The following is a 13,470-nucleotide window of genomic DNA, read 5'->3' on the forward strand; positions in this document are numbered from 1 at the left end:
CTCTCAGGGAAGAGAGGTCTGGACGAATAGGAGATGGCTTAGTTGTTTGGCAAACTGCATGTCATGGACGACCCCTCTGGACAAATAGGAGATGATCACTTTTTCGCTATCCCATCAAATAGTATTTATATGAATGTTCATGAACTAAAAACGTTTAGTAGGTAAATTTATTTATTAAAAAAAAAAAAAAAAAACTCCCATTGAAAAATATGGAAAAAGAAAACTAAAAATAACGTCCGTAGTTAGTACTCAGTTGTCTTGTAACGCCGTTATCTCACGTTAGCAAGAAATGAATATAAGCACAGTTGTGTCTCAACTCTCATCACTTCGTCACAATCTCAACACTTTGTGTCGTCTCTGTGTGTTGGGTGTCTCTCTGTCTCTCTCAGTTGTGCTTTAAAAACACAAAACCTCCCAACAATCTCTACGAACCTTAGCAATCTTAGATATCCTATTCATCGGTCATACATCTCTATCACTTACCTATTGTTCTTAATATATAGAAATTAATTCGATCTTTAAAACCCTAAAATTTTCTTTTTCTTTTTCTTTTTCATCTACAGGTATAGCAGAGTTAGGGTTTAGGGTATTGAATCGAATTTTTTCGCTGTTTCAGATTATTTCAGGTATGAGATTTATATTTACAGTCTAGCATTGTATCTATTTCTTGATATCGTTTGGTTGCTGAGAAATCAAGGGAAAAGAAAAGAAAAGAAAAAGAAAAAGAAAAAGATTGTAAGAAAATTTTGGGACTTACAGTTACTGGACCTTTTTGGCAACGAAATAGATGATTAGGGTTTTCTCTTCTATGCGTTATCCATGATTTATTTCGTGCGTTTTCGGTTTTTGCTGCCTATTTATTCGCATTGCACAGTTGAAAAAGATGTCTTTAATGTCTGTCTGATAATGTTTTGTGTTGACTTGATACTTGGACATAAATATTCGATTCCTTTTTTCCGGTGTTTATGAAGTTTTGTGTGATGTTTGTATGTGGAACACACTCTTGGTTTTTAATAACATAAGCATACCGTGGACTACGACATTATGGTTCTGTTTTTATTTAGGATAATCGTTGAATTCCGAAAATTGGAATTTGACTCAACAATGATATATTTTGTAATTTAGACTCTTGGAAGTATGTAGCGGGCACTAGTTCATTTCTTTTGTGTAAAACCTGTGTACAGTTGAAAGCATTGATGCGCTGTGGTAGTTGAAGATCGGCTTATAGGTCAGCATGGGATTTGATAATGAGTGCATATTGAACATTCAAACTTTAGCCGGAGAATACTTCTGCCCCGTCTGTCGTCTACTTGTTTATCCAAATGAAGCATTACAGTCACAATGCACTCATTTATACTGCAAGCCCTGTTTGACATACGTAGTGGGTACTACTCGGGCTTGCCCCTATGATGGCTACTTGGTGACTGAAGCTGATTCCAAGGTTCTTTCTCACACTATCATGGTCTTTATTATAATCCTATTATATATCTTTTTTGCCTATAGTTTTTTATGATGACTGCTCATTGCAGCCACTTATTGAATCAAATAAAGCACTTGCTGAAACCATTGGCACAATAGCAGTTCATTGTCTCTATCATAGGAGTGGATGCACATGGCAGGGGCCTTTATCTGAATGCACATCTCATTGTACTGGATGTGCATTTGGCAATTCTCCTGTTGTATGCAATAGGTGTGGGATCCAGATTGTGCATCGCCAAGTACAGGAACATGCACAAAATTGTCCTGTGAGTGCCAAAAAATTTTATTTCATTCTCTTTTCACAAATGAAAATATGTTCTGCTGCATTGTTTTGGTTGATTGATTCTCATTATTGTTGTCTGATGACAGGGTGTGCAGCCTCAAGCAGAGGGTGCTCAGGACACATCAGATACTGGCGGAACTGCTGCTGCTGATCAGACTCAGACTGCCACTCAGGCAGGAACAACTCCTCAGGCCCAGACATCTCAAACAACAGCAGCCACTATACCTGGACAGGATCCTAATCAGCAAGCAAACCCAAATTCTCAAGCACAAGCTTTAGCTCAGTCTGCTGTGGGAACTTCAGAACAGTGGTATCAGCAACAACAACAGTATCAACAATACTACCAGCAGTATCCTGGATATGATCCTTATCAACAGCAATATCAGCAGTACTACCCTTATCAACAGCCGACAGTTCCACAATACCAGCAACAGCAATTGCAAGCTCATACGCCACATGTGACTGTCCAGCATCAACCTCAGGCTTACATGCAACCTCAGCCACATATCCAGCCTCAACCCCAACTGCAATCTCAGCCTCATGGACAGTCTCAATTACATGTTCAAGCTCCAGCAGTTGCTCAACCTCAGAACCAGGCACAAGTTAACCTGCAACAGCAACCACTAACTGCGGTTCAGCTACATTCTCAAATTCAATCGCAGACTCAACCAGCCCCGAGCCACCCACATCCTCAGCCTCAGCCCCATCTGACCCAAACTCATCCACAACAACATGTCCCAATGCCTCAATATCAGCAGCCTCATCATCAAATGCAACATCCACAGCTCCAAATCCAGCAACAGGCCCATCAGCATCCTACCTCTCAAGCTCAACCTCATTCACAAGCTCAGCTACAAGCACCTGTTCATCCCCACCTAAATCCTAATGTGAATCAGATGCAGCTTCCATCAGCCCATGCTGTGACCGGCCATCAATCATATCCTCAGCCTCAGCCTCAGCCTCACCAGCAAGCGCACCCAGTAGTCCCCCAACAACATCCAATGCAAATGCACCCTCAAGGTGGGTTTCAGCCACAGACTCAACATCCTGGTCAAATGCCAAGCCAATATCCTCAACAACATACTACCATGCGTCCAACCCATTCTCATGGTACACTTCCAAACCAGCAACAGGTGGGTTTGTTGCCATCACCAGGTCAAGGCCAAAACATCCCTCTTGCACAACAGCAGCCAGTTCAACAACCTGGACCCCCAATACTCCAGCGCCCTGTTATGCAGCAAGTTCAACAGCCCATGACACATCAATATGTGCAGCAGCAGCAGCAGCAGCAGCCTTTCGTTCTGCAAGGTCCTTTTGTACAGCAGCAGATGCCTACCCAATCTCAGTTACGCCCCCTGGGCCCGCCCCATTCATATCCACAACATACTACTGCCTATCCTCAGGTGCAGCAGAATTTACCATTGTCACATGGATCTCAAAATGTTGCTGGAAGGCCTGTGTTGCCAAATCTTGGAGTACAATCACACCCATATCCTCAACATGCTGGTGGTGTTCAGGCTAGGCCAATCCATCCCGGTGCAAGCCAACCAGCAGCAAATCAGACTAATATACTCAGGAACAGCAATCAAGTACAAGTGTCTACTGAACAACAGTCTGGGGTGACTTCAAGACCAACAAGTGTGGGTGATCAAAAAGGTGAATCATCTTCTGAGAATGCTGTTAAAAAGGACTCAAATGATTTGGGTGCTGGTCTTGGTGCTGATGCTGGTGATGGTAAAACTGTGAAATCTGAAACTGAGTCCAAGGATAATGGTAATGCTGAACCTGGATCAAATGCTTTTGAAAATGGAGAACTTGTTATGCGGATGGTGAAGGAAGAGGTTACAGAAAGTACTTTGGAGCATTTAAAGGGTAGTAAATCAGGTGAATTTGTAATTGAGATCAAGAAAGATGTAGAAAATTCTGCTATGGAAGATAGAGAAAGTCAGGATGATCATCTACTGAAAAAAACCCCATTGCAAGAATCTGAACATGTTGAAAAGCTCAGTGGGAAGTTGCAGAAGGATACCAGTGGAATTCAGCAGCCTGATGAAGGTTCACAAACTTTGTCTACGATTTCAGCTCCTGTCTCCCGTAGTCCTGCTCAGAATGTTATCCCAAAAGGATCTGTTGCTCATGGTCCTGGAGTCGATGAATACAGAGGTTTTCCTCCACCTGGTCAGGTGCAACCTGGGGGCTTCACGCAGCCTTCTCACCCAGGTCCAATTGCTGATCAGGGAAGGCATTTTGGGCCTTCTACTCTTCAACAAAGGCCTGGTGCTCCATTATTACAAACAACCCCTCATGCACTTCCACATTACCCACACACAGCAGGGCACCCTCCCACTCAATTTAGGCCTCAGGGACCTGGGCATGCACCTGAGCACTTCCAGCCACCTGTGTTTAAGCAGTCTCAAGGTCTTGAAATTCCTCCTGGTGGCATCTCAGGTCCTGGCTCCGCAGCATCCTTTGGGAGGGGAACAGGTTATCATGGTTTTCCCCATCAAAACTTTGAATCACAATCTGTTGCTCCTCAAGGCCCTCATAGTCAAGGGCATGCACTCCCTACCCATGCTGCAGCTTCCAGACTGTCTCAAGGTGAATCTGTTGGACCACCATTTGGTATACTAGCTCCCGGTGCAATTGATTCACATGGTGGAATGGCTAGAGCACCACCCCATGGCCCTGAAGGTTTGATGGGCCAGCAGCGGCCTATTAATCCAATGGAAACTGAATTGTTTATAAATCATAGACCTGGCTACATGGATGGTAGACGACCTGATCCACATCTTCCCGGGTCTTTGGGACTGGGTCCAGTTGGTCAGCCTTCCGGTGTGATGAGAAATAATGGCCCCCCTGGCCTTGAGTCCTCATTCACACACGGGTTGCGGGATGATAGGTTTAAGCCTTTCCCAGATGAGCGATCCAATTCTTTTCCGGCAGGCCGACATGTAACTGATAAAGGAGAGTTTGAAGATGATCTCAAGCAATTCCCTAGGCCTTCTCGTTTGGATGCTGAGCCTTTACCAAAGTTTGGGAGTTATTCATCAAGGCCCCATGATATGGGACCCCATGGGCCAAATTATGATACTGGTCTGAAATTGGATCCTGGGGCAGGTGGTGCCCGTTCAAGATTCTTGCCTCCCTTTGATAGAGGAGACAGACCAGTTGGTTTACCTGATTCTTCTAATATTCATCCAGATTTTCTTGGACCAGTTACTGGTTATGGTCGGCGTCACATGGATGGTCTTGCTCCTAGAAGTCCAGTTAGAGAGTACTCTGGCATTTCCTCACATGGTTTTGGAGGCCTTCCTGGCCAGTTAGGCCCAGATGATTTTGATGGCAGCGAGTCACGTCGATTTGGTGATCCAATTGGCAAGTCCTTCCATGAAAGCAGGTTTCCTATTTTGCCCAGTCATTTGCACAGAGGTGAGTTTGAGGGTCCTGGTAAGATGCGAATGAGTGAGCATTTAAGGAGTGGTGAATTGATTGGTTTAGATGGCCATTTACGGAGAGGCGAACATATGGGTCCTCAGAACATGCCCAGTCATTTGCGGCTGGGAGAGCCAATTGGTTTTGGTGATTATCCTGGTCATCCACGGATGGGAGAACTGGCTGGGCTGGGGAACTTCGAACCATTTGGTGCAGGCAACAGGGCAAGTCATCCAAGATTTGGTGAGTCTGGATTTAGGAGCAGTTTTCCTCGTCAGGGATTTCCAAATGATGCTGGAATTGATACAGTTAAGTAAAAGTTTTCTGCAGCCACTGTTCTCACATTTTCTTGAGCCTATTTAGTTGACTATGTGAGGCTTACTCAAGCTTTAAGTTTGTCCTAATATATATGAAGTTTCTCCTGTGATGTGGGTGCATTTTATAGGTTCGCGTACGTAGGTTATTTGTTGAGGAGACTTTCAATTTTTGATGTTTTGTGCCTATTGATATCTTCAGGGAGAAATGGAGTCTTTTGGTAACTTGAGGAAGCGGAAGGCAGCTAGCATGGGATGGTGCCGAATCTGTAAAGTTGATTGTGAAACAGTTGAAGGCTTGGAACTGCACTCACAAACAAGGGAGCACCAGAAGATGGCTATGGATATGGTACGGAGCATCAAGCAAAATGCAAAGAAACAGAAACAGTAAGTCATCCTGGTTATTTTTATAAATGCTTATGTGCTTAGTTATTTGAAACTTTTATTAATTAAGCTATAAAAGTCTAATTCTCTATCATCTTTTGTTTCTACTTTATTTTTTTAGAACATCTGGTGACAACTCCTCACTTGAAGATGCAAGCAAGTCAAGGAATACCAGTTTTGAGGGCCGTGGGAATAATCATTAAGTGATTATGGTGTGTAGAAATATGATTAATGCCGACTTTGGGTTCAATTTTCTTTGGTCTTGTTGCATTTAGTGATATAGGCTATTGACCCTTCATGCCTCTTTTCTACTTTTAGGAAGGTTTATGTTAGTTTTGTTATTTCAGGTTGCTTCCCTGTTTATGGAGATGGTTTGGAACTGAAGTGCAGTGGCAGTTAAGTTTGTTGGTTTTTGACTCTGAAATCTTTATTTTGGCTCTAGGATAGTTTTGTTTTGTCAAAACTAGCATTATCTAGTTGCTGTTATTCCGTTGTGCATGTGATGTTACCTGCAATGCTTGAGATGGAATTTTTGTTTGTAGCATTTTTTAATGTATTCTTTCAACCCCGATCCTGTACCTGAATTTATCTTGGTGCTTTTACAGGGTTTCATCACTAGAATTAAACTTTGTCTGATATGGTTGCTTGGTTTTGCTGGTGGTTTGCTTCTGGTGTCAAAACTTTCAGGTTTATAGACTCTTCAACTTCTATCTGAGTGATTAGGACCATCTTCTATTTTGAAGATGGGAATCCATATGTGCAGAACTCTTACTTTTTGAGGAAGATATACATCTTTTGTTGGAATAATTTCCATCATTTTGTTCCTCTTACTGTCTCTTTATGACATTCGGAATAAACACTTTGCTATTATTATGTTGGCTTTCCATCTTTTTCCTTTTGAAATTGTTTAACCATGTAATCTTGTCATTGGCCAACCAACTCTCTTCTTCTCTCACATGTGTTCTGTAGAATACCTTCTAAATCTTCAAATTCTGTGTTTAAGGGTGGAAAGGTGGAATCTCATGAGATTATTAGCTTAGCAAAACTCTCTTGATGCAGTTAGTACTGGAATTATGAATTAGATTGTATTGGCTTTTTATACATTTTAACCACTTGGAAAAAGGGAAGAGAAGAATTATTGAGTGGAGGAAAGAATCCTGAAGTTTGTTTCAGACTTTCCCTCCTTTTTCTTTTTTTCAAAATTGTTTGGCAATGATGGCTTTATAGTCATTACCTAGTTCTGAGGTTCTTTTTTATTGTTTAAAGGTCTTCCAACTATACAACTTACAGGACATGGTTTACTCAAATGCTAATAACTATGCAATTTGTACTACGTTTTAACTTATTATTATTTCTAGATACCATTACTTGATATCTAGCTGTGGCATCTAATTGCTGCCTTGTTCAGCTCCTTTTCTTTTCATTCAAAAGCAGAACCAACTGTATATATATCAAAATTTTATTAAATTTATTTTTGATTCCTAGTAATTCAGTAGTGAGGATTGAACAAATTGCAACACATTATTGAGATTAGTTATCAGCAGCACTTTACTAAGATTATGAGTTATGACCTATTATCATAGCATTTTCATTGCGGTGGAAATATGATTTTTGCTAGGAGATGCATGCACTCTCTGAAAATATTTGAACTTAGGGAGCCTAATGATCGTATTCCCTGTCTTGTTACTAGTGTCATAACTTAACTGAATCTTATATAAGCAGATATGAATGATTGAATGACATTATAGTCTGGAATATGTAATAATAGAAAATAGAGAAAGACCTAGGGGAAGAAGCAGAAGTGGAGGACAGTTTGGTGATCATACTTATTGCTTGATTATTCTAGGTAGAGCTTCAGTGTGTTTACTTGTTTATGGGGCTAGCAACACATGTGGTGGGTTACTTAGAGAAAATTTTTATGTAATAAACATGATTTTAGGCAATATATAAAACCATAAAAAAAAAACAGTATTGCTGTTTCTTTTAAGTGGCGGTTGTCTTAATCATTAAGATTACAAGCTATATGAAGGTTTGAACTGCTGTAGACTTATCTGACAATAAAAGAAAGAAAGATGATAATAATGATAACGGGGTTTGAACTGGCTATGAAATTAAAATTATTCTTCATACAATGGATGTTTGACACATCAAGATTTTAACACCTGAGGCAGTAAATGTCTTTATTTAGGGATTACATTTTTATTTGTCAGTCTATTATAACTTCCTATTTTCTTTAGCTGGTGGCTTGGTGAACAAATCTGATTTAACTTTAGGTCGAGTCAAACAGCGTTCTTCAATAGTTTAGTTTCATTAGTACGATTTTAGTCTCATTGCTAATTATCTTTATTCTTATATGAGACCTAATGCATAATACTATCAGAATTCAGTTAAGCCTTCAAGGTCTATGTTTGAAGTTAATTTTTGTATTTTTGGTGAAATTTCTTTTTTACAATAGATTTTCAATTCGACCTGTCTTTTTACGGCGAAGCAGACGACAAAATGGCTGAAAGTTCAGTGGAAAGGTTTACTCGGTGACCTTATATGGATGTGGTAAGAATGTGTTAGATCTGCAGATTTTTCTTAGTGGCAAATGTTTGCTTCTTTGTATTGATTTTTAATTGGTGACTTCTTGTGGGATTTTCTGTTGCCTTGTTGACACGCTGATACTCTTTGTTAAATAGTTCTATATTTCACTTGTTGTGTGATTGAATTTTAACCAGTAGGATACATGAGAGGAAATATGAAAGCATTCCATGTGGGCATTATATAGGTTTATTTTTTAAGCTTCGTACTTTGTTCTTGTGTGATAAATAGGATTTCCCACATCAAGGTTTATTACAGGATTTTGAGGGCTGACTTGTATATTACCCTTGTATGCGAGAATACAGCTTTCTTTTGTCTGATGAATTATGATTTAGTTTGAATGCTTTTTGGAACTGAGGGTATAAGGTTAACTTAAGATAATTTTGGACAGTTGGTTAAAGTTGAAATACTCAGCATCTACTGAAAAAATTTGTGATAAAAAATTTGATTAGCATATACTTGAAGGCAGGAAGGTTTTTGACTCACCATTTTGTTTTGACCAAGTAGGCTGATTTTTTGTTAGATGAAGTGCTCAATAGGGTGAAAAAAGAGGCAGCAATTTTTTGCTTTATATTTGGATGGAAAACTTACTGTTTTTCATAGAAAAGGAGAAGAGAGAACTTACAGTATTGGGATACACTTGTCCCCTTTTTGTGACTATTTGAACTGCCAATCTGTCAGTCAAAGATGATTAGTTGGTGCAGTGTTAGTGTTTTATGCAATATGTTTGTTTGCAGAAGATTGATTTATAATAAAAAAAAGTTTGCTAGCAGAAGATTGACTTATAAAAAAAAATGTTGTCTGCAGAACATTGATTTCTTCTAAATTACAATTAATGTGATCTTGTTAACAGAATTGGATTTTCATTGTAATATATATCTGTGAGGCTACTTTTAGGCCTTTGACATAGCCGTTGAATGTGACCCATTGCTTTCTCTACTTTTAAGGTTGAGATTGATGTCCTACTTGAGGTGGAACCCTTTGTCACTTGTATGTGTATTGATTTATAGGTTTTGTCTACTTGTGAAATAGCTTGTATTTATGAAGTGCTAACCATTTTTTTCATATCACTTCTATCTAGTATGTAGTGCACAGGAAAGAAGTATTGTAATTTTAGATACAATCCTATATAGCAATTAAGTTGTCAGTCAAGAATTAGAATGAAAGATCCAAGATGTAGTAAAACTAAAAACCCCAAGGGGTAGCACAATTGGCTGTGAACTAGGTCTCATGAAGCAGACATCACTAGTTTGAATCTCTCTTTCACTCTCCTGTAGAGCTGGAACCAAATTATCATAACAAAATATGTATTAAAATTAAAGAAATAGGATAGGCCTTTTTGGTCAGTGATACTTCTCCTCTTGAAGGGGTGGGGGTGTAAGCTTCAAATCATAACTGCAGACATCACTAGTTCAAAACTCCCCTTCACCAAAATTTTCTTATAAAAAACTAAAATCTCACTTATCAAAAAGCCAATGAAGTGGACGCTACTAGCCTGAATCTCCCCTTCCCTCTTCTTTTATGCCAAAACTCATTTATAAAAAATGAAAATCAAAGAAATTGTATAGGCCTTTCATCCTCTACTTCTCTTTTTTGGGTTGGTAACATCAAAAGGCCAATGGCCTTGTAATCCACTGAATTCTGAAATCCTACTGTTTGGTCCTAACATTAAGAAAAGGGTAGCAAATCATTTTTCTTTAAAAACCAGTAATAAATTACATAAGTACGACACTAGTAAAAAGGCCTTTGCCTCCATTGGAAGCAACAAGAGCACACAATCAAAGGCGATCCATTTGTAGTCTATTAGAGCAACTGCAATGTAAACTTTGAACAAGCTAAACTGATCTTACATAACATCATCAACTCAAGGAAAACTTGTAAAAGCCATAATATTAATACCTATCCTTGCCATTTTATCTGGTACTTTAATTAGTTTTTGTTGTAGGTTTCTTTTTTTAACTTTTTCATTTTTTATGTCTTCTCTCTTCGTATATGTGATTTGCTTGTGTTTTGATCTTGATATTTCAAGTCGCCGGCATTGGGTGTTGAAAGCATATTTAGTATGATCATTACCATTCATATTTATCCTCAGGTAATTCTGTAGCCACCTTTGTTCCTCTTCCTTTGGGTTTCCTACTTGTCCTTGATATGCCATGTCAAACCTTAGTTGTGTCGAATATCACATTCTGATTATTGTAATTTATATTTGAAAATCCAACTCCATGATCCCTCTTGAAACTTGTTCTCGTTTCAAAAACCATTGGATACGTTGATTCGCAATAGTATCACCATCACTTAATTTGTATTGGTTGATTACAATTATGATCCTTTGAGAATTTTCATGCTTCTTAAACTTTTTCATCATATTTTTTTTATCACATGAAATTTGGGGTTTTATTGAAGTTACGGAGTGGCCTTTTCGAAGTTGGATGCAATTATGGAATTCAAACCCTGCTTGGTCGTGTTTTTACCAGGTTTGTGGTTTTGAAGGCTTTTTTTTTTTGGTAAGAAATTCTGTCTTAAATATTAATTATTCTGTCTTCTTGCTTTTTTTGTCTGCCTTTTAAGATTGCCTGAACATTTTGTGTGATACTGCTAGTTGTATACATACAGGTGGTCTTAGATTTGAAATTGACTAGGAACTAAATACTTCATTCTTTTGTCTCATTTATTATTTATGATAACGGAGCACTAATCATGGTTTTATTTATTTATTTATTTATTATCTAAACTTGTCTTGCACAGGTGTGCACAAATTATTTCTATAAATGTCATGACATTACTAGAAATGTCTAGGGGAGACAGCCTAGGTTAAATTATCAATATTAGCTTTAGCACATGCACTGTCTACCACATAGATGTTATAGTTCTTAGTGACCAGTCACCTGTGGATAGTTATTCTAGATAGAGAATGCCTTGATGGTAAAAACAACATTGTAGATAACATAGATAGTAGGAACAATTAACTGGATTGGACTGTACTGGCTCTCAATTTGTTTGATGGTAGATTTCAAAGGGCTTCATTTAATTGTATTGAATTTGATGTTTTCTCAATATTTTTTGTGTTAAATTATCTTGGTAATTGACCTTTTTGGAATTCAGAGTTTTTTTTTTTTTTTTTTATAAGATAAATTAACTTGGTTTTGAATGTTGAGGAATAAAATTGACACAATTAATTGTTAAGGCCTACAAATTGAACTTTGTCTAATAGTTGAAAAACCAAATTAGTAATTTTACCTATAAAATTTTATGCAATCTGATTTCTTAGGCTAAACTTTAGTTCAAATTGCACTTTTATACTCATGTTACTAACTTATGGTTTTGGCCAGTAACAACAGGTTTTAGAGGCTAGCAAATCCAACCTCTAATACTTTGCTAAAACGCATCTGATTCATTTTCCAACCATAAGAGAGCTACTTTAGAGGCTTTCACTCGTACTTTCATTGCTTTCTTTTAATAGTTTTTGGAGGTAATGAATGTCCAAAAGCAAGAAGAGCATGAAGACAAATTTCCTCCTGATATCCACCCAGTTGAAATTTTGAAAAGATCATTGGATCTTAACAATTTTCAATTCTTCAATAGTGAACGACAAGCAATCCATAATTAAAAAGCTTCTTCTCAGTAATAAGAAATCAAAAGAGTGGAGCATTGACTTGTTTGAGAAAGAAATTTCACTATTCTTATCAAAAGGGATTTCATTCAACCCTAAAGCAAAAATTGACCATAATTCTAGTATCAACAGCAAAATCTTGATTAAAAAAAAAAAAAAAAAACTCTGAATTNGTGGCTCATGCTCTCTTTATAAAACATCTTTATCAACACACTTTATTAATTCAATTCAATAGAAAATTTCAACTTCATAAAAACCAACAGTATTATACATTTGTCATTCAAATTCAACATTTTGCTTGAAGAGTTGAGTTTATTGTAATATTTTTGTTGTTTTGACAAGTATATTACACAGTCTCTCTTTTTTTTTTTTTTAAATAAAAGGTTAAAAATGCATTATTAATAGAAAAAGGGATTACAAAGTTACATCACAAACAACAGCTCGCATAAATTGACTAGCAAAGACGCCAACCGACCACATTCATGCACAATAGTCTATCATTTTCTTAATCATATCCTTCTATTTTTGGTAAGATTAACCATATCCAATTATTTGATTTTTTTTTTCCAAATGTTTTTAAAATTTGATGAAAGTTCTTTAGGGCATTCCAAAAAAAAGTGCACACCCAAATGAAAGTATTGAGGATTAAGTACATGCTAAATTAATTCTCCCGCACAATCCACACTCAAACTTTCCCGATATATTTAGCAAAATAAATAAATAAAATAAATTAATAATCCATGTCATAGCTCGCTCCAACAAATCCATAGAATAAAAGCAATTTAAACATTAGGATTGTCTTGGTAAAATAGATACACGGTTCCTTCATTTTTCCCAATCAAGGGGTGTTGAGTAAAATTGCAAAATATATACTTTATGAGTGTAAAACTATAGTGTAAGCCAATACGATACACCACCACAACATAGGCAACTACTAGGCATATGCAGAAGAAGTTTCCCACCAAAGCCAAGCTTTATACATAAGCAAACGTACTTAAAGTAGTGTGGAAGTTACAAGTAACATCTTCGCAATGCATACAAGTGAGTACTGACATTAGCCAACGCAGGACCTCGTCCCTAGCACTCACTGATAGCCACACACCTTCAAAATAAGTTAGCACCAAAAACAAACTAAACATTCTACATAGGGGTGAGAGGCATTTTTTTAATATAACCAATCAATTTTTTTTTTAAATCTTTTTTTTTTTTTTTTTTTTAAAAAAGAAAAGAAGAAGAAGAAGATTTTAGGGAAATGCCAATTGCAAGTCTCTTTCTTTTTATGTTGTACAAAGATTTTAGGTTTGTGAGCGTTCTCTAGCTGCCTCTAGATTGTATTTTTAGTTTTCCTATATCTATTTTCTCATGTTGCAATTTTTATTTTTATT

At 37.4% G+C, this 13,470-nt stretch overlaps 1 protein-coding gene across 7 annotated transcripts; it reads left to right on the plus strand.

The window, feature by feature from the left end:
- The first annotated feature begins 327 nt into the window (after nt 1–327).
- On the plus strand, nt 328–11,545 carry LOC112012105 (uncharacterized). Of its 7 annotated transcripts, XR_010629728.1 has the most exons (12): nt 328–461; nt 564–626; nt 1,185–1,441; nt 1,530–1,745; nt 1,849–5,502; nt 5,711–5,895; nt 6,014–6,104; nt 6,240–6,287; nt 6,498–6,579; nt 8,348–8,442; nt 10,505–10,567; nt 10,879–11,545. XR_010629728.1 is itself a non-coding variant. In XM_024044483.2 (8 exons), the coding sequence occupies exons 3-7, from the start codon at nt 1,235–1,237 to the stop codon at nt 6,093–6,095; spliced, it is 4,344 nt and encodes a 1,447-aa protein (XP_023900251.2). In that variant the 5' UTR covers nt 328–461; nt 564–626; nt 1,185–1,234; the 3' UTR covers nt 6,096–6,104; nt 6,240–6,476. The 7 variants fall into 7 exon arrangements, 1 of the variants encoding a protein (XP_023900251.2); XR_010629726.1 differs by having other exon boundaries at nt 10,505–11,545; XR_010629727.1 differs by lacking the exon at nt 10,505–10,567.
- The last annotated feature ends 1,925 nt before the right edge of the window (nt 11,546–13,470 follow it).

The sequence above is a fragment of the Quercus suber genome, unplaced genomic scaffold (genome assembly GCF_002906115.3).
Source record: "Quercus suber isolate HL8 unplaced genomic scaffold, Cork oak 2.0 scaffold_111, whole genome shotgun sequence".
In the NCBI taxonomy this organism is placed as follows: domain Eukaryota; kingdom Viridiplantae; phylum Streptophyta; class Magnoliopsida; order Fagales; family Fagaceae; genus Quercus; species Quercus suber.